General features: G+C 43.4%; 2 protein-coding genes across 6 annotated transcripts in view; one reads left to right on the forward strand and one right to left on the reverse strand.

The window, feature by feature from the left end:
- Positions 1 to 6,458, forward strand: part of GNE (glucosamine (UDP-N-acetyl)-2-epimerase/N-acetylmannosamine kinase) — an 82,678-nt gene extending 76,220 nt beyond the window's left edge. The window contains exons 13-14 of one of the 2 annotated variants that reach the window (XR_004001069.1): positions 3,618 to 3,815; positions 4,437 to 6,458. The gene's annotated coding sequence lies outside the window, so the exon portion shown is untranslated. Of the gene's footprint in view, positions 1 to 3,617 lie in introns of both variants that reach the window. The other variant, XM_030567920.1, reaches the window with a different exon arrangement.
- On the reverse strand, positions 212 to 22,903 carry CLTA (clathrin light chain A). 4 transcript variants are annotated; one of them, XM_030567926.1, is made up of 7 exons: positions 22,625 to 22,903; positions 10,817 to 10,854; positions 8,661 to 8,778; positions 6,465 to 6,576; positions 3,182 to 3,235; positions 1,720 to 1,755; positions 212 to 669 (listed from the first exon to the last, which is right to left on the reverse strand). In XM_030567926.1, the coding sequence occupies exons 1-7, from the start codon at positions 22,848 to 22,850 to the stop codon at positions 498 to 500; spliced, it is 756 nt and encodes a 251-aa protein (XP_030423786.1). In that variant the 5' UTR covers positions 22,851 to 22,903; the 3' UTR covers positions 212 to 497. The 4 variants fall into 4 exon arrangements, with proteins under 4 accessions (XP_030423786.1, XP_030423787.1, XP_030423788.1 ...); XM_030567927.1 differs by lacking the exon at positions 1,720 to 1,755 and having other exon boundaries at positions 22,625 to 22,902; XM_030567928.1 differs by lacking the exon at positions 3,182 to 3,235 and having other exon boundaries at positions 22,625 to 22,901.
- Positions 22,904 to 23,174: the final 271 nt, after the last annotated feature.

Raw genomic sequence — 23,174 nt, forward strand, 5'->3', positions numbered from 1 at the left:
CATCAGGCAGCAAAGCAGATGTCTTCCTGCACAGTGGTCTGTCACTTCACTATAATTCCACACACACTGGGTGAGGCCAGTGCTTTAGATCTTCAACTGCCACTATAAATGAGGCCAGAAGTTTGCTCCTGGACACTATGTGGATTGAAAATTTCCCCTTTAGAAGGGGAGGTGGGGAAGTGCCCTCTGTCTATGAAAGAGGACACACACGTAACTGTTTAACAGACCTTTAATATCGGTACAGTTGAAAGTGACATCTCAGTGTACAAGAGTACAGAGAGACTACAGTTCTGGAGATTCTCTCCTCCCATTTGGGACAGAGGAAGGAAACATGAGGAAGAACATGCAATCACAAACAATGATCAACTCTGGATACTTTATGAGGTTTGGTCCAAAAAGAAACACATTTAAACATAATTAATCCAATTACTGCAAACACAGCTTCTCTGAGTAAGGTTAAGATATTGCATTTGTAGTGTTTCCATTGTGCTTTTCCTTCAGCGAACCAGCGGAGCCTGCTTGAGTGAAATAAGGATGGAGCGCATGCGGGACACGTCTTTCGCCTGCTTACTAGACTTGGGATTAAAGTCACAGAGCCGAGCCACACGTTCCCACTCTGTGCCTGGGGAAATTTCTTCCACATCATTCACAAAGGCTTCTTCAGCTGCCCTAGAAGCAATGCAATACTACATGTTAATGTGAGCTCTGTACCCCCCTGGAAGCCACTCCTTTCCCTCCATAGACTAGGGTTCCATTTTACATGTTTCATAGGAAAGTGTAACCTAACAGCTGCTTGAGAACATTAAGGATTGTTAAGATCCCCTACCCCCAACCTTGGAGATGAACAGGTTGCAGTAATCTGCTATGCACAAGCAGTGTAGAAAATTGCTGTGTAAAATGTTGGAATACAGGTGTTTGGTTTAAGAGTAGTTATTCAATCTTGGCCTCAGTTTGCACACAAGTAAAAAAGTTTCAGGCACTCCGATGTAGGCATTTAATTTAAAGCAATGCCTTGGTACATTAACTATTGATGAAGCCTTCAACTCTTAGCAGTTTGCTTTGGATGTTTGCCAACTGGAAGTTTACTATCTACAGAAGTGCAAGATTGAGGAGTAACTTCCATTTGGTTTACAGATACTCCAGGGCGTGCAGGCCATTGTAAAACTGTGTGCTGATGGTTCCCAATGGTGTAGAGAAGCAGCGTGGATCGAAGAGGAATTTGAGTCATAGCTTCCATGCTTGCAGCTGCTATAGACTTTGAGGCATGTTTTGGCAAAGGGGAGGGTTACACTGAGTTCAGCTAAAAGGATAACTGTTCCCCTTTTATCCCAACAGCACGCAGTGAATTCTTTCCTTCCAACATGTAGGTTAGGAAACCATAAGCATCAGCGTTATCCTTTTGGCATCCCTGTGCTGCTAGCAGCATTGCTCCAAGGCACGTGTAACCCTTCGATGCCTGGATTAAGCGAATTGTGGGTCCCTGGTAGCCGCATAAGGGCAAGAGCAGTAAGCACTTTGAGAGAAATCAAACCAAATCCATCTACTCCAACAAGCAGTACAGAGAAAGCAATGACAGTGATCTTCCTATGGAAGGGAAGGGGCAGCACTGGGGCCAGGGATGATTTGAGAACAAACACCACTGAAGACAAGGGTCACTACAAACACTGCTACTTCATGTGACAAGACACTTAAGGGGGGCAGTGAAGATTTTTACTTAACTGTTCTAGGCTGTAGCAAGGATGGCTTATGTTTGTGCTTAAAGGTGAAGAGAAGAAAAGAAACAAGGAGAGAAAGTTTAAGTCAGATATAGAAAATGAAAATGAGTTTAATGCAGATGATAAGCTAGCTGGACATGCACTAGCAGCTCAGTCTACATTCAGGAAACATGCTGCCAGTTTTAGTCTGCAGCCATTACACATTGGCTACATGGAGACTGGTACAGGAAACAAGTGTTTTCATTCCACGGCTTTCGGTGGAAACTTCAGAACATGGTCAACCACCTGTAAATCCAGCATTTCACAAGTCTCGTCTTACATCCACCTAGTTAGGCCATCAATTCCACACTGGAACTTTAATCTGAATTCACTCAAAACCCTACTACTGTTCTCACCAGTACATCTTTAAAAGGGGCTTTAGTATCTGAAATGGTCAGCTTTGAATTCGAGTCTATAAACGTAAGGGAAGAAATCAACATATGAACAAGCCAAAAAAGCCACATTGTAATCTTTAAACCCATTAGCGAAAATACCCATCTTTCCTTGCGGATTGGAGATCAGGGCTTTTACTTAGCAAAGCAGAGCTAGACTGAAAGGCCCATGGGCTTGCTTGTCTGCCTGCACACACAGCATTGTTTTCCAACCTTCTGGCTGTCCGGTTTAATATGTTGCACGTAATGGAGCTTTCACCACTCGATCCTTTGGGAGATTACCCAAATGGGAATACTACACAGATGAAACTGGGAATACTACACAGATGAAACTGGGCAAACAATCCTAACTTCCTCCCCACCACCCTGACTGCACAGGAAGGCCTACCTTTTTCCACAGTTGAGTGCACAGAGTTAAGCACTAAATAACTGGCCTGATTTTCCAGAGGTGCTGAGCATCTGACCTTCTCGCTGACTTCAACAGGAGCTGTAAGTGCTCAGCACCTCGGACAGTCAAGTGAAACCCTTTTATACCTCCCTCAAATTGAGCCTTCCAGCCGCAAGTGTTAGTTCAGAGAAAAGCAACTTTCCTATTGAACAGCTTATACATCTTGGCTGTACAAAAGCAGCATCTGGGTGAGAAAGCACCAGCACCAGAGAGGTTTGTTACCTCCATGCTCCTAATACACCTTAGTGTGCAACCAAGCTTCCATTGCCTGGAAGCAGATTTTAGTCTTGATGTCCTTTAGCTTGTATTCTGCTTTACCAGCAGTGTATTACTGGTGGCATGCATGCTGCATGGGTTAGTACGTCTCCGGTGACCCTCTACAGATCAAGATGACATTTCACTCTTCAGTATTGCAGCTCAAATACCCTGCTGTACTGTAGGAAGAACTACTATATAGACACCCATCAGCCTTTGATGCTGGACTCCAAATGCTCAGTTTCATGTAGTCACCAGACAGAACATTAACTGTCTCTGAAGGATAATGAAGAGGATCAGACAGACAGATAATTAGTAGTTAGGCAACATACACATAACCAATCACGTCAGCGAAGGGTTGTTTGTAGAAAGCTTCATCTGCCACCCTAGGCAGCAAGTAGTCCAAGAGGAAGGCAAGCAGGCAGGAGAAAAGAGAGAAGGATGAGAAGCAGAGAATACAGCAGAAGACAGGTTAGGTAAAACAAGAGAACGGTATGAAACGATAAACCAAATCAGACAATCTGAAGTTAGTCAGTACGCTGAGCTGGGAAGTGACTAATATTCAGTTGCATGTTCTGCCTCAAGTTTTCCCCAGGGAAGAACGGCTCAATAAACTGAGATATCTAGCTGCAGTCTCTGAACTAGCTCAGGGAGTTAGGTCGTCAGGGTGGACTCATTTAAATCAAAGCTGTTTAAATCACTGATTTTACAGCAAGGAGGAAAAACTAAGTGAATTTAATTGTTTTCATTTGTACTTTATTTTCATAGAATCAAGGAAATGTAGTACCTGGAGGGGTCATCTTGTCCAGCCCCCTGCACTGAGGAAAGACCAAGTAAACACGGACCATCCCTGACAGATGTTTGTCCAATCTGTTCTTAAAACCTCCACTGATGGGGATAGGGATGGGAATTCCCTTGGAGCCAATTCCAATACTTCACTACTTTTGAACTGGAAGGATAGTGAACGTAAATATCCCTTGTGGCTGATTATGCACATTACTTTTTGTCCTACCTTTGGTAAACATGGAGAACTGATAACATCTGAGAACTGCTGCTAGGTTCTCTCCCACCCAAAACGTCTTCAAAACTAAACATGCCCTTTTTCTGGCCTTCCCTCACAGGTCAGGCTTTCTAAAGCTTTTATTTTTTGTTGCTCTCATTGATTCCCAAAGGTTGATTCTCATTAGTTGGCGGCCATTAAAACATTTTGATGGTTAGATATAGCCTTTACACTAGATTTGGTGCTTGCTTTGGCGAGTACTGAGGATATAATCCATCTATACATCTTTAAACTACATAGTTCAACATTAAAAAAAAAAGTAAAGTATCACCAATAATATACTAGATTAAGGAAATTACTTGATGTGTCAAGCTCTGTCTAGACGGAAGTTAAAAGTGCACAAAACTAGCTTTTAATAAATAAAATTCTTGAAATTTGCTGACATCAAAACATTTGCATTTCAAACTCATTTATTAAAAACAGGAGGTATTATTTGTAGTTCATGAACTGATTTCTAGTCACCACACCCTTTGAGATTTTAGCACTAGTAGATCCTCACACATCTAGGCTGTTTTCCCCCCCCATAGATTGGAAGATGGAAAACTTTCCTGCTTTTTCAACTCTCAATTGGTTTCTTAATTTTGAACGAAGACGTCACCGCACTGAACTAACAATAAACTGAAATGAAAAATTCTCTGCACCTGCAAAAGACAACTGCTGATGAAGCACTTCAACAGATTCTGGTTTTGAGTGCTCAGCCAGTGACTTCCACCAGCTCAGTGATTTGATTGTTCAAAACCTGGCAGATTATGTTCTAGATTTTTGATTTTAAATTATTTTTAATAAATCTATGTTAAGACCTAAGCTTAGTTTATTTAAACAACTAAAACTTGCAATTTAAAAATTTTTTGTTTGTTTGTTTTTAAATGAGATTTTTAGCCACTCTGTGCTTGAGCATTTATGTCCACCATACTGGAGACCTGTTTGGAATCATTGAAGTTACTACTTTTCCACTTGGAAGTCTCACAGAAGAGCCATCCCAAGCGCTGTAAAAACTGTCAATCACACCCATTTGGGCCAGTGCTCCTCCAAGTTCACCATTACCACAATGGAGGAGGGAAATGAACCCCTCTTCCTAAACTGAGCTCATCCCCCAGTTACAAGGAGTTCACATCAGTTATCTGAGGGTTTACAGTACCTGATCTCCAGGACTTAGCTAAAGGAGAGGCTTTGATGACATTCTCAACTTCATGGTCAGTCTACCCAGAAATGAGTTACTCCTACCCTCAACAGGAAGAGGTGAGCAGTATGGAAATTTCATTTCCATGAGAAGTGAAGAGTAGGGGTGTTGCCAGAGTTCCAAGGGGAAGTCCCCCAAGTCCATCATTTGATTAGTACAAAAATAGGACTCTTCCCAATCCCATGGGAGCTTCAGCTCCTCTTCCACCTCAAAGGACCATGCCTGCCTCTCTCAGTCCCATTATGCAGAGGTTTCTCACCTGGGAGCAATGGTTAGGTGAGGGGGAGATAAGGAGTTAGACTGACCTGTTCCAATGAGGGAGTTGCCCCAGGAAACTCCCAAGTTTCAAGAGACCAAGTGGACCATTTGACAAGTCCCTGTACTTCCAACATAGTTTTGCTGTCTAGTGGTCAAACCATTGACTGGTACAAGAAGTTTATTCTTAATTTTTAAAATGGACACATAAGTCAGGTTCTTAAGACCATATAAAGTCATTACTATATCACTGTTCAGCAGCCGAGGAGGGGTTATGGATCAGCGTTCACATCTCATTCTCTGTCAGTACCTGACCCAAGCCAGGGAAGCTAAATGATCCAATCACAGACCGGATTCAGTGATGAATCCTGGTCACTGCCACTTGACGCGTGCTGCACATACACAGAGAGAAACAGAGCTTAAGAATTATTGGCCAGGTTTACAGCAACTCAGTACCGAGTTCTGGCTGAAGACTCATCTCCCTGCTCCAGCCATTGGAACATGGCTACAAATTCAAGAGGTAAGAATTATAATCCAGAGAGTCAGATTTTGGGTCAAAGTCTGCCGCGCCACAGATCCTGTCACTAGAATGTTATCTAGGATAGGAGGTCACCCCTCATGGGGTACTGACACCTTCCATTTGAGGGGGGGGGGGGGAAATCAAGTCTCTGCCCACCCAGTTGGCAAGAACAAGATGATTAATTGCTGGGGTTTGTTTAACCTATCCTGTGAGGGTGCCGAGGTATTGAGAGGTTATTGTGGGAAAGCCAAAAAAAGATGATGTTCTTGCCACCTAAGCTGAGCAGGCCATGAAGCGCAAGTTAAAAATCTTACTGTTGCTAATTGTGCTGGCTCCAACTACACTGATGCACTAGGCCACAACTACAGGTCTCAAGAACATCCTCATGGCACTTACCATAAGGCCGCTGATAAGAAGAACTGCTCTCACAAGTCTTACTGCTGAATACCTAAGAGTTGCACTGGAGGACCAAAAGCACCAGCGTATCTTTAGTCTGACAGTGGATATAGACAAGTATACAAGATGCCAACAGCACTCTGGCTATGTTTCAATTCCTTCCACAAACCTCAACCATTCCAAAGAGCTACAGAAAATCCTTACCGGTTGTTGGCTTTTGTTTTCTGTAACTGTTCATCTTGCCTTGCATACCATTCTTCTAACTCCTTTATCGCCTTCTCTTTCCATTCTGCTTCCTGCTTTCGAGAGTTGGCATCTGAAGATTTAAGAGATGCCATAACATGGCTTGTAAACCAACATCATGCATTTTGGGGCTCTTGCAGTGTTTGAGACTTCAGACAGGAACCTCATATGATGATTTAAATGGTGCACCAGTTAAATGGTACTGTGACCCAATCTGATCAGACAAGGGAAGTGTAAAAATGTCAAGGCATCTCACTACAGAACCCTTCAAGGAAGGAGTACCATCAGCTATCGCTTTATGCCAAAGACATTTATTTCCTGTTGAAATTTTCCTCATACAAGAGGCAAAATGTCGCCACTTCAAGGTTACCTCCTCTTTGAGGACAGGCTCAATGTGCTACTGAGCTTGGCTAGTGAAGGCATGCTGCAAAAGTAGCCATGTGCAATAGCCTTGTGTTAATCCTTTTTGCAGACTAGCTAATAGCTACTCCCCATACACCCATCAAGTCTATTTATACATAGCCAATCTGAAACTGGATGCAATTTGGCCAATTACTGCATTTACTTTTTTTGATCACTTATTTCGCCAAAGGGTGAAAGTAAAGCAGTTGTCTTGCCTAATGTATTTCCCCAACTTCTTACGGCAGCTGTACCAGCACCAGAATGGTACTTATTGGGCATCAGTGAAGCAGAAGCTGGCCACTACAGATCTTTGTGGGGCTTAGAATTTAGAAGAGCAAGTTCAGTGAACATGCCAGGGGCTTTCATCTGGTGATATCTACTGGAAAGCACAATTCCATTAGCAGCCACTTTAAAAACCAAGATGGTACTTGTCACTTTCCTAAACTAGGTTCTCAAAAACCTGGTTGGCTAGCCATACTTCTGGCATGCAGCCAAGGCAGAGAAGGACAGTGCCAGCCAGGCAGTGAGGGGGTGATCCCCTTTTAGCTCTCTGTGCTGCTAACCGTGTTCCTTACGTCAAATACCTCTTCAATGCCTGGTGAAGCAAACTGGGGGGGCCTGGCACCCACAAAAAGGCCTAAAAGAGGCACACACTTATTTTACATAAGGCCAACTCCATCCACTCCAACGAGTAGTGCAGAAACAGCAATATTATCCCACTGAAGGCAAGGGTTGCTACTACACTGACTTCAGTGGCTCTCCTGGTATCTCATGAAGTACAACACATTCTCCCCAGCTTGAAGCTGGCCAGGCTAACCTGCTTGCCTAGGCGATAGCATTCACATTGGAAGGAATTCCTTCCAAGCAGTCAGTTGACAGGTCACTAGGTGATGACATCATTTTGTTTAATTAGTTTTAAACCAACCGCTAAGATCCTTTTGGTAATAAATGACTTCATTTACCCAGTCTCTAACAGAGCACTGGAGCACATGGTAATGAGAGGCAGACTGGCACCATGCTCACCACCATTCCTTGCTGGCAGAAGGGAGGCTGGGGTTGTTTTCCTTTTGATACCCGTTAACACATGAGGCTGGTCACTCAGATGTGTTAGCTTCAGTTGAACTCCTTTATGAAATTTGATACAGTAGCAACAGACCCCAAAAAAGACAGCAAGGGGGTGGTCCATAAGTGGCTAACCTGTATAAGCCACTTACACCATACTCGGTATGCTGGGCAGAGCTGAACTCTGAAAGCAGATTCTTCTGCCTGTCACCCAGAGGTTCTGGCATGTAGCAGTGCTGAAACCCCTTCCAGGCAGGCTGGAGAATGAAGAGCAGAGGGATCTCTGCTCAGCCTCTTTCCTTTCAGAAGGGCTTTCTCCGTGACAGGTTTCAGGCAGGAGGGTACTGTTGTGTGCAAGACACCATTCAAGTCTGCCAATGTGAAGGTCACTATTGGTTAAGAAGGGGCAATATTGTAGTGGCCAGGTTTTCCAGCTTTAAAACAGAGCTGGAAATCTCAGATGCCCAAGCAACTGGAGATTTTCCCCTCCAGTTGGCAGCATCAAGCCAGCTCCCCATTAACAGGGAGTCTGATTGGGTAGAGTGTTTGTCAACAAGAACAACTGAGGATTAAGAATTTAAGATGGCAGATAGGCAAGTGACACTTCAAATTCTACCTTGATTCCTTCATACAAAAGTTGAATTTTTAACAGCAAGCCCTGCAGAAATACAGAAACCTCATGATTTTCTTTACCAAGGACTTCTAGGCGTTCCTTTTGCTCCTCTCTCCATTTACGGATACTCTCTGGTTCTGACTGCAGTCGATCCACATGTGAAATAGCGGCATAGCAGTCTGTTGGCCCATTGCTCTCCTTAAAAAGAGGAAACAATTGGAAAGTCTTAAACAAGAATATGAACATTTTAAATACCTTTAACACAAAAATGTAATGGGTACCTTAGAAATGCCCAAGAACAGCCTTCTCGAGTGCTAACAGGGCATGCCAGCAACAAATGCTTCTAGTGGATTATGAACAAGGGTAACTAGCAAGGAGAGGTTTGCAGTAGGGTTAGTGCTTTACTGGAGAAATCAGCTGGAATCTTAGGCTAGGGAGAAGATTTGTACAATTACAAATTCATGGTGGACAAGGCACTATTAACTGCTTTGATAAAAACGGTGTTTGGACAAGGGGTTGGGCATGGCCAGAGGGGACTAAAGAGGATAAGCAAGCAATTAGTGAAGTTTCCTTGGCTGCTTTTCTTACTAAAGAGGAGTTAATTAACATGTTCAAAGCTCTGAAAATACCATTCATCTTCTATACTTGGGTGTTGTTGCCATTGCACACAAGGGGGAAAAAATTCCTTCCAAGGGTACAGTGAGTGATAGTGCTAGAATTAGAACTCGAGATCTCATTTTGCATCTCAGCCACATTGTACATAAAGACCGGCTAGTAGTTTAGCTTTCCCATTGCCAGTCACAAGGAAAAGTCCACAGATCTACATTGCGCTGAAGCCTCAAGTGACATTGAGAAATGAAGTGTTCACCTATGGCAGAAGTGGCTAGACCAAAGGCCAACCACTCATCTGAACAGGGTCATCTAACAAATCCTTTGCAACAGCATCAACAACTTGCATACTTGAAATTAACCACCAAGACAGATTTAGGTTACAATGAAGTTACGTAGACTTACAGCATTCTGATCAAACCTGTACCAGAGACTTTTTAAAAGCAGTTTGTGGAGTGGGTTAGCCAGCCATATACACTACTGTCCCTATTTAAGAGGTCTTAGCAATATCTGTTCTGTTTTGCCACTTGATAAACTGGTGTCCATTGTAATTCTTTCATATTGGACAGTAATGGACTATTTGGCTAGTGGTTCAGAACTCTGCTCACAGCTTTCACCCAAGCTATTTTAAAAGCACAGTAAACACAATGAGTTTGGATCTGATAATGCAGTGAGCATAGGATACAGACTGGGTTTTATATGTTATAAGGAACAGTTTAATGTTAAGATACTTGTCTTGACAAATGTTCTCTATGCTTAGAGAGACTGGATTTTTAAGCAGCAAATATTGGTAAACAGATATATACACAAATTGACAAGTTTTTCCATTGATAACTGAAGTTAAATAGATGGACAAAGAAAAACTAAGTTGTCAAGTAACATTTTCTAAGGATATTTACTTTACATATTTGGACATGTGATGTCAGTGTTTTAATGGTGATAAAGCTTTAACTTTTTGAATCTTAAAATCCATGGTCAATAATCGTCTGACACCTCCCTGTAAGTCCCCACAACTGTGAAAATTTAATTTATAAAAATTCAACATGAGATTGTCTTATAACTTAAAAAATGCTTGAACACTTAATTTGCCAAAATGAATCCTCCCCTGCTCTTTATGGAACACCACAGAATCTTTAGCTTGTGCCTAGTCAATGCTGACTGTGAATAAACTTGTTAGTCGGAGCACATTACCTCTAGTAATGCAGTGCCAGCCCCAGGTACCAACTCAAGTCCTAACATGGGACCTGAGTACATGGCAGTCTTCCCAGAGGAAGGCATGTTACCAATTAAAATATGATGTCAACATGGATTTTTGCTGTAATTTGTCTTTCATCCGAAGATGGAGTGTACTCTAATTGCCTGGCAGCTATGGAATCGCACAGAGTATTACAAGATTAGAGACTGGATTAGTTTTTTCCCTTCGTTAATAAGTCAGGAGATGTAAGTGTAGTAAAAAAGCAAACAGTGGGGAACATTTCTATTTGGATTAAGAAAGCTACTTTAACCTACAAGTAATCCTACTGTAAGAGGCTAGAAACTGCTTTTGAGAAGTCATTTAACATTTAGGAGGTATTCTAATTTCACCCAACAGGTTTTTTATTGTTCAAGATAGATACCCTTTCATTACCTGATAGAGCTCTCCATTCATCACCCCATCAACAGCATCTGTAAGGGAATGGTGACTGTAGGTTAGACAGGTCTTGGAGCAAGAGTTAAAATCACAATACCTAAGCCTTAATACGATTGCAAATGTTACAACTAATAAGCCTAGACAATATAAAGTTACTCAAGATAGTGAAGTCCAAAAATGACTAGGATGAGTTACAAAGGGATCTCACAAAACTGGGTGACAGGGCTATAGAATGGCAGATGAAATTCCGTGTGGATAAATACAAAGTAATGTACGTTGTATGTATAGTTGGAAGTACACTTTGCAAAATGATGGGGCCTAAATTAGCTGTTGCTACTCAGGAAAGATATCTTGGAGTCATTGTCGATAGATCTCTAAACATCTGCTCAATGTGCAGCAATAGTCAGTCAAAAAAAGCTAGCATTCAGAAACATTAGGAAAGTGGTAGATAAGAGAAAATATATTGCCTCTATATCAATCCATAGTATACCCACACCTTGAATGCCATGTGCAGTCAGACTCAGACTTTAAGGTCAGAAGGGACCATTATGATCATCTAGTCTGACCTCTTGCACAATGTAGACCACAGAATCTTACCCATCCACTTCAACAACAAACCCCTGACGTATGTCTGAGTTATTGAAGTCCTCAAATTGTGGTTTGAAGACTTCAAGCTGCAGAGAATCTTTCAGCAAGTGACCCGTGCCCCATGCTGCAGAGGAAGGCAAAAAACCTCCAGGGCCTCTGCCAATCTGCCCTGGAGGAAAATTCCTTCCTGATCCCATATATGGCGATCAGTTAAACCCTGAGCATGTGGGCCAGACTCACCAGCCAGCACCCAGGAAAGAATTCTCTCTAGTCCTTGTAGCCTCATCTCCAAAAAGATATTAGAATTGGAAAAAGGTACTGAGGATAAACAAAAAGTGACTAGGGGTATGGACCAGCTTCCATTTGAGGAGAGATTAAAAAAGACTTAGGGTATGGCTACACTTGACATTTCGGAGTGCTGCCGAGGCAGCGCTTTGAAGTGTGTGAGTGAAGTCGGAGCGCCAGCGCTGGGAGAGAGCTCTCCCAGCACTGCACATAAACCACATCCCTTACGGGTGTAGCTTGCAGCGCTGGGATCCGCGCTCCCAGCACTGATTACACTGGTGCTTTACAGCGCTGTATCTTGCAGCGCTCAGGGGTGTGTTTTTTCACACCCCTGAGCACGAAAATTGCAGCGCTGTAAAGTGCCAGTGTAGCCATGGCCTGAGAACTGTTCAGTTTAGGAAAAAAAAGACTAGTGAGAGGAATATGTCTATCAAATGACGACTGGTGGGAAATAATACTTCTTTATTCAATTTCTTATCTCTTCATATAAATTAATTCCAGGAATTCCAATGGAATTAACAGGCAGGTTTTTTTAAAAAAAAATTAAGTATTTCTTCACACAACACACCATTAACCTGTGGAACTCTGCCAGAGGATCGTGTGAAAGCCAGAACTAAATAATTCATGGAGGATAGGTACACAACCCCATGCTCTGGTTGGCCTTAAACATCTGCCTGCCAGATACTGGGACTGGATGACAGAAAATGGATCAGTCGATAAATTGCCCTGTCCATTCCCTCTCAAGCATTGGCACCAACCACTGTTGGAAGATCGTATACTGGGGGACAATAGGTGAGACCCAGCACAGCCATTCTTATATTTTTAGATATTACAAAGCAGTAAGGAGTTGCTTAAAGTTTTAGTATAGTGTTGTTGAAATGTGTGTACTGTGATTCATGCGATCCTTAAAATGCAAGTTTTGCAAGGAATTTCGGTTCTCAATAGCTACCATTCAGTGAGCTAACAAGGCAGGGGTCCTGTGGAACACATGATCATGTAATTACATTCGCATTAGAGAGCCAATTAAGGTTGCACAAGCTCTGCAATTTTAACATTTTTAATGTAGCTTTTTAGATGTCATTGTATATTAGAGAGAGACTTTAAAGGTCACTATAGCACCTACATACTATGGGGAGGAGCATTTTGAGTGCATATATTGAAAACTGACGTTTTCATATATAATTACATGGCTGCAGAAACAGATGGCCTCTGCAGATGAATTTCAATACCACACACACACACAAATATTGCTGATTAGAACTATGAACACAATGTCCCCAAGAAGAATGTATGTGCACCTTTGCATTTTAAGACTATTTGTGTCTAGACATTGTAAAGCAATCCTCTTAACATTAGAAAGCAGTAAAGACAGTAGTAAATTACTTTCTGCATGTTAGTTCTTTGTATTCCAGTTGCAAATTTTGAGAAGCTCGAAGTCAGCATACTGACCCCCATCTCATCCATGCAGACCACCATTCCCTCTTCTGTATACAGTACCAATATTCACCACAAGCCAAACACAAAAGGACTAAAATAGAAGCAGTACTAGAAGCCAAGCATTCTCTTATTGCAACTTTATTCAGGTAGAGTGTTTGCATAATTCAGTATCAGCGGTCTGGAATAAGTGTCTGCTTGCCAGCCTTGGACCCAGTACAAATAATGCTGAGTTGTGCAGCAGACAGACAGCCTTTGCTCTTGACACATGAAGAGTCTGTCTGCTTTCCTTAAATATATCCTGCCTGGGAGTCTTTCCATCAGGCAAAAACAATATCAAAGCCGCTCACTGGCTCCAAAGCCAGTGGCAGATTTAGACAGACAGGCTACAAGAACTGCCTGTGCCACTGCATCCTGAAGAACCTCCAGTAACCAATCTTGTGGTGCATACTGGCACTTTGGGGGACCTAATCTCTCCATGGTGTAACAGTCTCAGCGAGGCAGAGATCTGACACTCTGGTATGCAATGCATTTTGAGATGTAACAAATGAATCCCAGAGTCAATTAAATGTTAGCGGATCTGAGCTGCAGAAGGCAGGCAAAACCTGAAGAAAAACACTCAAAGCTCTGAGAAGCTGGAGTTAGAGAACTTCCTTAGCCCTGGTCTACACTACGTGTTATATTGATTTAACCCTGCACCCGTCCACACGACGAAGCTGTTTCCTCTCCCCCCCCCCCGACTTAGAGGGCTCTTAAAATCAATTTCTGTACTCCTCCCCCAACAAGGGGATTAGTGCTGAAATCAACCTTGCCGGGTTGAATTTGGGGTAGTGTGGTCACAATTCAAAAAAGATATTGACGACATGTACCCAGAACCACCTGCATTACTGTTTTTGCGGCATCAGCCATTGGGATCTCAACCCAGAATGGGCACTGGGATCTCAACCCAGAATTCCAGTGGGCGGCAGAGACTGTGGGAAAGCTACCATAGTGCAACGCTCTGGAAGGCAACACTAGCCTTGTACTGTGGACAAACTCTGCCGAGTTAATGGCCTTAAGTGGGGACACAATTGACTGTCTAAAATTGATTCCTAAAAACAAAAAAAACGACTTCTATAAATTCAACCTAATTTCATATAGTGTAGACATACCCTTAGATATCCCACTATGTGATGGGGGTGGGGGAGAGAAGAGTGCGAGAAATGCCTCTTAAGAGCCCTGAAGAATTTCCTCTACACATTTCAGAGAGAGACAATGGCCAAATGAAAATATAGGGCTAGCTTAAAGAGGGAGAGGGAACACAGGTCCTGAAAGAGGACTTCATGAGAAAATATTTTAATTCAGATTGCAATAAACAGGCATCTAGAAGAGCACAAACAAAGCAAGGAAATGTCTCTAATGTTTGCTGTCCCAGCCCAGCCTTTGGGCAGCTCTCAAATCTGATTTGTAAATTTGAGAGTTAAGGCTACGTCTTCACATGGGGCAGTAAGGCTCTTTATATAGGGTACCAGATACCCCAAGGTAAGGCCCAATTGGTAGAGGTCAAGAATCTCTTCATGGACAACAGTTCAGAACCAATTTCATCAGGTTTCTCTTTAGTAAGACACTTCTCAATCACCGACACAAAACCACGTACTGGTGGCATGAAAGTCCACCCGTTAGTGCTATCAACTCCCACTTAGCTTTGTCATGCCCTACTGACAATTAGTGTTTAATTCAATTACTTCCAAAGTGTTCAGTGATGTGCCCTTGATTTAGCCCATCTCTGACTAATCAGGGTGGTTTTCCACAGCACTGCCCAAATTGTGTCAAACACTATACTCAAGTCTTCACACATACCGCTCAGATTTAGCATTTTTCCAACTTTTGTTCTATTATTCCTAATTGCAGCTACCTTGAGCACTCCTTGCCTTGAGGGGTTACTCTGTTGAATACCTGTTCTAACCCCCACTCCAATCTCGTAGTCTATTAAACCAAGTGTTCCCCTTCATTACACAGAAAAGCCCCACAGCACGTGGAAGGGATTCTGTGGCATGCTCTCCTAGCAAGAGGAGGATGAAGTCCTTTCATATGAAACCTGCTCAACTGGTCTCTACACATTCAGGAAGGGAAGGGTACTACAGCCACTCGCTGTCCTCCTGAAAAAGGGACAGGGGTTACCTACATCAGCAAACCATCCTATTCATCACACCCCTGACCCACCCCCAGGGCTTACTGTCAATTTAGGAAAGCAGTCCCTGCAGGGACCATGACAGGGCAGCCAGGAACCCAGTATGACATACAGTAATTCTGCAGATGGCCATGGCTTCTAACAGGTGTTCACAAGATTTGCATAGAACCCAAGATTTCTACAAGTTTAGGGATCTGAAACCCCACCAGTACTGAGCAGCCCACTCAAGAACAGGGCAGTTGAGGAGACTAGGTGGCAACTTCAAGTTTCCTGTCCTTTAAACAGGTTAGTCTGCTACCCTGTTTTTCTGAGTAAAACGTCTTTTTACAGTTCTGAAGCTTCCTTTCTAGTGTACTTAAAAACAAACAAACTCCCCAACTAGATTTTGCAGATGACTTTACCATCCCATAGGAGTGGTCTCTATATGCATCACCAGAAAAGAAAAGCCTAGTGGAATTTGGAAACTGAAGACACTTCTTGCCCAATGTTAAATTATTAATTTAAACAGAAGCAGCAGAAGAAGCGTTTCATTTTCTGATAAATTCCTTCAAGCTGAAAGAGACCTCGTTGTTTAAAAAAAGCCAAAAAGAGAAGTCACCATCATGTTACCCTAAATAATTGGCCAAATTTAAGCAACTGCGTTAGGAATATATGAGACCTGCTTTCCTACTCAAGCATCTCTCCCCTACAGAGGGGCACTATGCCACATAGCGAGCTCAGAAGCTCCTTTTAATGATGACATCTCATTTCCCCTTCTGAGATGTATTAGTGCGATTGTGAAACTTGACACTATTTATAGGACCAGAATTCCTTGGAAAGGCTACAACGGAACATACCCAGCTGATACACCTAATGTTAAACAGTTCTCTTTGCAGTCATGCTGTCTGACTACTCTGTTTATTAACTGGTTGGCTCCCTGTGTAAGCTCTCACTACAGCAAGTCAATGCAGGCGCTGACTAGTTAAAGGACTGACAACACTGAACAGTAGCTTTTGGAGATGGGCCTTTCCACCTTGTCAAGGTCCCATCTAATTAACGTGGTTGAACTGTTTTTCCTTCCTTGCAAACTACACTAGTTAATATAACATACAAGTGTGATGGACATTAAGCTGTAAGCCAATGCCCAGTAAACCTGCAAGCACTAGAAGTTTTAAGGAGATTCTAGAAGACGTCAGCTCAGCAAACACCCTGAGATTCTTGCACTTTAACACTGACATCTTCGCATTAACCCCAGATGGGGGAATAACAGCAGCTTCATAGTCATTGGGGGGGGGGGGGATTGGTAAATGCACTTGCAAAACAGTGCATTTAGGATATGCTCTCTTAGGAAGACTTGATTTGTTTCTTGTTCCACTCCTCTCCCCCAGCTTTCTTCATATCAGCCAGAATTGATGAGTTGCAGTAACAGAAGAACAGACAAGCCAGACACCACCCCACCTCACCCCTACACAAGGTTCCACTAGCGCCTCCATTTCTTGGTAGGCTGCAACTTAATACCTGCTCTACAACATTACTTCTTCCACAGGAGAGAATCAAGTGAAGACTCAAGTATCCCAGCCCCCACACAGTCAGTCATTCAGGAGGGAGCCCACCTGAAACCTTCCGCTTTCTCCAACCCCCAAACCTCCAATTTCAGTTATGCCTTTTTTCCCCTGCTACTAAAGATAACTGCAAACAGAGGGTCTACAAAAGTAGATTCTAGACCCTGCTCTCTCCCCAGAGAACAGCAAGTTACCCTTCAGGGCTCATTAACTCTTACCAGGTTTTCAATATAACCCCTGTCTCATAAGACAGCAACTGGAAGTCTCCTCCTCCAGATGTTTGCAGAGACCTTTGAGGGAGGTTACACAGACACTCTCACATAGCAGGAGTGAGTGTGTGTGATCTATATCCATATGTATACACACACTCTCCCACAGTAGTATACTGCACACTGTAGTTTAACTTTACAACTGCAAAAAGATTAGACTTATTTTTTCTGAATTCAGACCTAACTGTTATTTGCAGAAGCAACAGCAGACCAATAAAAAAAAAAAGTGTTAAGTGGCTATTGTCCTCTTAGGCTGTAATTCTGATCTAGCTTGCAGGGTGCCTATCAGACAGGCACAGCCACCTCACATTGCCTTGCAGCCTGAAGATAAACATACAATTTACTGTCTAAATTAAGCATTCCACCAACTTCAAGCCACATCATTATGAAACACTTCCAGAAGAGACACTTCACACTCAAAGAACAGTAATGGGGTAGTGCAACTCCCTGTGAAAAATGTGAAAGTGACTGGAAAGAAGATTAACAACCAAAGAGAGCCCACATAGCCTTCTTTAGACACCACTGACATCCACAGTAGGGCACACCAGTAAGCAGTTTTTCCAACTCTGCAAGTAATCATGTTGTATTTACTAGTCTCCCATTAACTGAGTAGCAACTGTTTTGGAATGCACTGTATATGAGTAAGGCTAAGATTTTGGTCATAGATATTTAGTAAATGTGGACAGGTCATGGGCAATAATGAAAAATTCAGACACCCGTGACCTGTCCCTGACTTACTGAAAATATTCATGACAAAAATGGGGATTCTGGGCATCTGCCATGGGCTTGGAGCTACAGGGGTCCCCAGCACACAAGGGTCCAGAACTACATGGTCCCCCTCCTACAGCAGCTCCCAGCTGCAGGGCCCTTGTCAACCAGGAGCTCCTGGACCCTGCAGCTCCCAGCTGAGGCTGGCTGAAGTCAGAGGCCTTTGGAGATTTCGGATTCCATTACTAAATTGCAGCCGTATGCGTGAGCCACCAATATAGCTTAGTGTGGTGTTGGTTTCCACAGTGTTTCTTATGGAAAAAAAAATGCTGACATGCTGACACAGTTAACTTCTATAGCAAGAAAAGATTAATATCCAGGCAGTTTGTTTTCATAATCTGAACTGTACCTCAAAAAAAGCAAGCAGGTCTTTACCCTTTGTTCTACTAGAAGGTCTTTGCAACCTTAGAAAATAGGGAATATCAACTTATGAATAGCTTGCTCTATGGAAAACTAAAGGTTAATTCTAGCTGGAGCTCTCCACAGATAACCAGGCAGTTACTGCAGTTCAGTTGTCAGTGCTCAAATGGATAACAGTGAATCCTTTCATTGTTTTAACCCTTTCCCTGTTATGTTCCTATGGCAGAGGAAGCCTAAAGCAGGGACCCAGTTGGCCTAGCTGTGGGAACAACTAGTAGATGGGGATGCTGTGATCTGGGGAACCAGGGAGAGAGTGGTGTGGATTATGGGATTTCCACACAGAAACACAGGCACAGGCGTGTAACTGGGGAAGGGGTGCCTAACAAGAGACATAGCGAGGGTCAAAATTGGTCAAATGTTTGATATGGCTCCACCATATCTTGTAATGTTCCACCATCCATTGGTTTGATTTTTAACTGAACATAACACTAGAGTGGAATTTCTTTCACATGCCTAAGACAGTTTAATGCTGCACTTCTTTAAAATTATTTATTTATTTAAAAGCATACTTCCAAGCTGCTCCAGCACACCTTTCACAAACACCCAAGCTGAAGCTGGTAATTACTTTTCACTGCACAATTTCATTTCTTACATTGTAATTTGTTATTTCCTATGGAGGCACCTATAATCTTATTTCATGACTACTGCATAAAGCCTGATTCTACTCTGGTAATACAGCCTTACATACAACTCATCCTATTTGGTATGATCGGTATCTAAGGCAGTTCAAATGATTAAAGTTAAAAAAAGTAAATCCACAAATCCCCTGCTGCTGCGCTTATTTAAGATGAACACAATGCAAAAAGCAGTTTGCTTGCAGTTAGCTAATTACTTCTATTGGGTCTTGTGCAAAACTATTACATCTCACCAAGAATTTGACAGCTGTCCTGATTCCCCTTTTGTTTCAACCTTTATGCAATTTTATAGTCAGAGGTGGAACTAAGGATTCTGAGTAACCTCACCTCCCAGAGAAGCAGGGCAGTAGGAAGGTTCAAATTCTTGGTGTCATCAGAACTAATTACAGCAACTCAAACTGAAAGTCAGCCTTCTGTACTGGCTTTTGGGGAAGAACACCCATTACATTTAATTCAAGTGGAACTGAATGACTGATCTTCCCAACTAAACTATGAAGTTCTATTTTATAATCCTCTTTTCTACTCATTTGTTCGAGACTCTATTAGCAACAGATTTGTATCTTTTCTATATGGATGTCAGAAGTGTGAACGTGTCATTTAAAAAGAGAGGCTTACTAAAAAATTAGAGGTTTTCATATCAAGCCGAATTAGTTTTGGAAGGTTCAGCAGGGTTCTCTGTATTAGAGGAGGAATCATAACAGTGTGACGGCCACACTATGGATGTGGCGCAAAGGCTGACTTTAGATCTATTTATTTCAGAGTTGCTCTGCTGGAGACAGGAAAGATCGTAGGGGACATGAGGAAGCTTCCCATAGAGGAAGTACTTTTCTGTGAAATTAAAGAAGTTGTTTCTTGCCTTTTAGGAAGTCACTTAGGCTGGGAAGAAGTTCCAGCTGTATGTTGTTTAGAGACCTGCACAGTGGAAGACATTGAAATCTATGCTTACACCCATTAGGTTATCAAAGATTTCATGATAAAAAATGAAGTGCATGTTCCTTAAAAACTCATCTGCTGCTTATTCCTGGTTGAAGTCGGAGTGCTCTGTGAAGTCACTCATCTATACAGGCACTATTTGCTATCAGCAGGATGGACATGGGGCAGGAAATAGAAGCCAGGACCAAACACCAGAGCTCAGGAAGTTACTCCCATGTAAACATCCCTAGCAGAAAGTTGTTAGAATACTCAACACAGGAGAGTTTATGCTCCATTGTGAGCACTGGGAAAGAAGGGCTGCATCCGTGACTACTTTAGAAGTAGCCCTTAATGGAATAGTAAGCACCATGGAAGCTTTACATTTGGAAGTCTCATGCTCTTCCACAGTCCACCTAGTCATCCCAGCTAGACTCTACAGTGTCTTCACAGTAGAAGTGTTCAGTTAAGGGACCATATGAGATAAGAAAACGCAAACTCAATCATTCAGCACATCTCCAACTTCAAAGCTATAAAAAAAAATCCTATTTCTGTATATTTGAGATGGATTAAAACATCAAGTACTTAAAAATGCATTATATTAGTCAACTTAAAATACAGAAACAAGTAGCAAGTCTAGCAAAGTCTGAGTACCCATAAAAGTGTAATGGAGACACAAGGTGGGTACGGTCATCTCTTTTATTGGACCAACATCTGTTGGTGATAAGATGGTCACCTGAAGAGCTCTGTGCGGCTCAAAAGCTTGTCTCTCTCACCAACAGATATTGGTCCAATAAAAGATAACACCTCTCCCACCTTGTCTCTCCAATATCCTGAGACTGACACAGTTACACATTTCTCCATGTATGCACGAAGCGTAAGGCCAACACACTCAACTAATATTTCATCAAATTTTAGCTCGTTAAGAAATACAAAGAGCACCTTTCTTTGAAGAAGCAGCAGCATGTATTATGCAAAGGCAATTTTTCTAAGTTAGGAGGAGGTACAAAGGTTACTAAGAAACAATGACTGAAGGCTACATAAATTAAATATTAGCCCAGTGGCCAAAAACACCATACTGAAAGAGGCGATCCAAATGCTTCAGAGCTTAGCTTGTCCTTGGTGGAATGGATATAGGATCAGCAAGTCTCATCTACATTTTTCAGACAAGCTCAACATCAGCTTCTGTTTGTGCACCTAAATGAAATGGCCAGATTTTCATAAGCGATCAACATTCTCAATAGGAATTGCTCTTTTCTACATCAGGTTCAAAGCCTCCACTTCTCATCTAAAAGAAGAATGTTTAACTAAACCTGGAGGACGCAACTCCAGTTCTGGAGGTAATATCAAGGATTCTGCTGTTCAATCTTTTCAACTTTATAGAATGTATTAATTTAGTGACATCAAGCCTGCAGCTTCTATGCATCCTTCAACAAATCTCCGTGTTCCAATATCCACTGTACATTGGTCTATTTGGGAATCAGGAATCCTGACCAGTTCAAAGTAAAGCTAAAGATTCACAAAATTAAGACTGAAGCGTTAAATACAATACAGGTCCATCATGCTGTTTTAAGCAGCAATGTTTTGGTTTGCAAGTCCATAAACTGAGGCTAATAATGGTCCTTTCAAACCAATCACACATAGATGGGGAAAATACCATTATTAAGCTATAGGTACAGCACTGAAGAATTCATTCTGCAAGATAAGGAAAGTTAAGATACTCTTAAAATGTTAAGTATCAGAGGGTAGCCGTGTTAGTCTGGATCTGTAAAAGCAGCAAAGAATCCTGTGGCACCTTATAGACTAACAGACGTTTTGGAGCATGAGCTTTCGTGGGTGAATACCCACTTCCTCAGATGCATGTAATGCAATGTAATGGCCATTACATGCATCTGAGGAAGGGGGTATTCACCCACGAAAGCTCATGCTTCAAAACGTCTGTTAGTCTATAAGGTGCCACAGGATTCTTTGCTGCTTTTAAAATGTTAAACAATTCACTATTTTAAAGCAATATTAATAAGCAAACCAGAAATTCTACAATTTACATTAAGTTTAATTTGCAATTGCTAAACTTCATTTGATTTAGTAGTTTAAACAGGTACTACTTTCAACACTTGTAGGAGAAGTGATATCATGCACTGATATGGGAGGCTTATACAGTGCACCACACTGAAGTGAAGGGCCAAACAGACATTTTTTCAGCACAGCACATCTGCCTACAGAAAACACTTTTCCCCGTGAAATTCTGCTTTATAAGATGCCTATTCAGTGTACGAGCACTACACAAAGCAAGACACGTTGCAACTACAGCACTGCCACTCTAATAATGGGAGTGAGGTTATTAGCCACAATACGTGGTATCCGTTCCTCTGCAGGACTCTATGGGCAATTAGGGCCCCAGGCAGATGTAACAACGGCTCCTGCACTCAGCTGCCCAGTGCAGCTGCGCCCGAGGGCTGCCACGGGAGAGGTGAAAGGCCCAGAGAACTCGAGGTGTCAGAGCCACAGGAACTCGCCATGGTCCCCGGGCCAGGAGGTTGGCGCGGGCAGGTCCCGACTCCCGGGGGGACAGCGGCGGCTACGGGCCGGCGTGCCACGTCCCCAGCCTGGCTGCAGAGCGGCCCGGTCGATGCTGTGGAGTGGGAACAGCTGGTGCGGCGGACGGGGCGCCCCTGGCCCGGCCCACGAGCCGCCCAGCTCCGAGGCCCGCCCTGGCCCCGCGGGAATCAACCCCCGCGGGGGGGGGGAGCGCAGAGACCAGCCCCCCCCCGTCCCCGCAGCCCTACCCGGCGCGGGCCCGCCGTGGCCCTGCAGCCCCGCCGGCACCTCGCCGCTCTCCAGGATGCTGAAGCCCTCGTCGTTCTCGATGCCCGCGATCTCGCTCTCCTGCTGGGCCAGGAAGGCGGCGGCCGGGTCCTCCTCGCCGCCGCTCAGCGCCCCGTTCCCCACGCCGGGGCTGTCCCCGGCCGGCGGCTGGGCGGGCGGCGCGCCGAACAGATCGAACTCGGCCATGGCAGCAACGGACACGGAGCGCGACGGGCAACGGCCGGGGCGCGAGCGAGGACAACTTCCGGTCCGAGACCGCCACTTCCCCTTCCCTCCCCCGGAAATCTAACGCCCGGCGGGGACTGAGGGCGCCACTCACCAATGAGATGAGAGCACAGAGGAAACACTCAGCCAATCAACGAGAGGCAGGGGCGGGGATGACAAACCTGCACGTGACTCCAGCAGCGCCCCGAGACAGGTGAGGCGGGGACGTGAGTGGAGCTGGGACCAATCAGCATTCCCCACTCCATTCCATTCCCCCCACCCCTCTCGGGCTAGGAGTCAGGGCGG

The sequence above is a fragment of the Gopherus evgoodei genome, chromosome 6 (genome assembly GCF_007399415.2).
Source record: "Gopherus evgoodei ecotype Sinaloan lineage chromosome 6, rGopEvg1_v1.p, whole genome shotgun sequence".
NCBI lineage: Eukaryota > Metazoa > Chordata > Testudines > Testudinidae > Gopherus > Gopherus evgoodei.

Excerpts from the sequence above, each read along its gene's own strand:
- CLTA (XM_030567926.1), bottom strand. The coding sequence starts at position 22,850 with ATGGCCGAGTTCGATCTGTTCGGCGCGCCGCCCGCCCAGCCGCCGGCC. Across the intron at positions 10,855-22,624 it reads CCACGGCGGGCCCGCGCCGG|ATGCTGTTGATGGGGTGATG; the intron begins GTAGGGCTGCGG and ends ATTCCCTTACAG. Across the intron at positions 3,236-6,464 it reads AAAACAAAAGCCAACAACCG|GGTGGCAGATGAAGCTTTCT; the intron begins GTAAGGATTTTC and ends CTTGCTGCCTAG.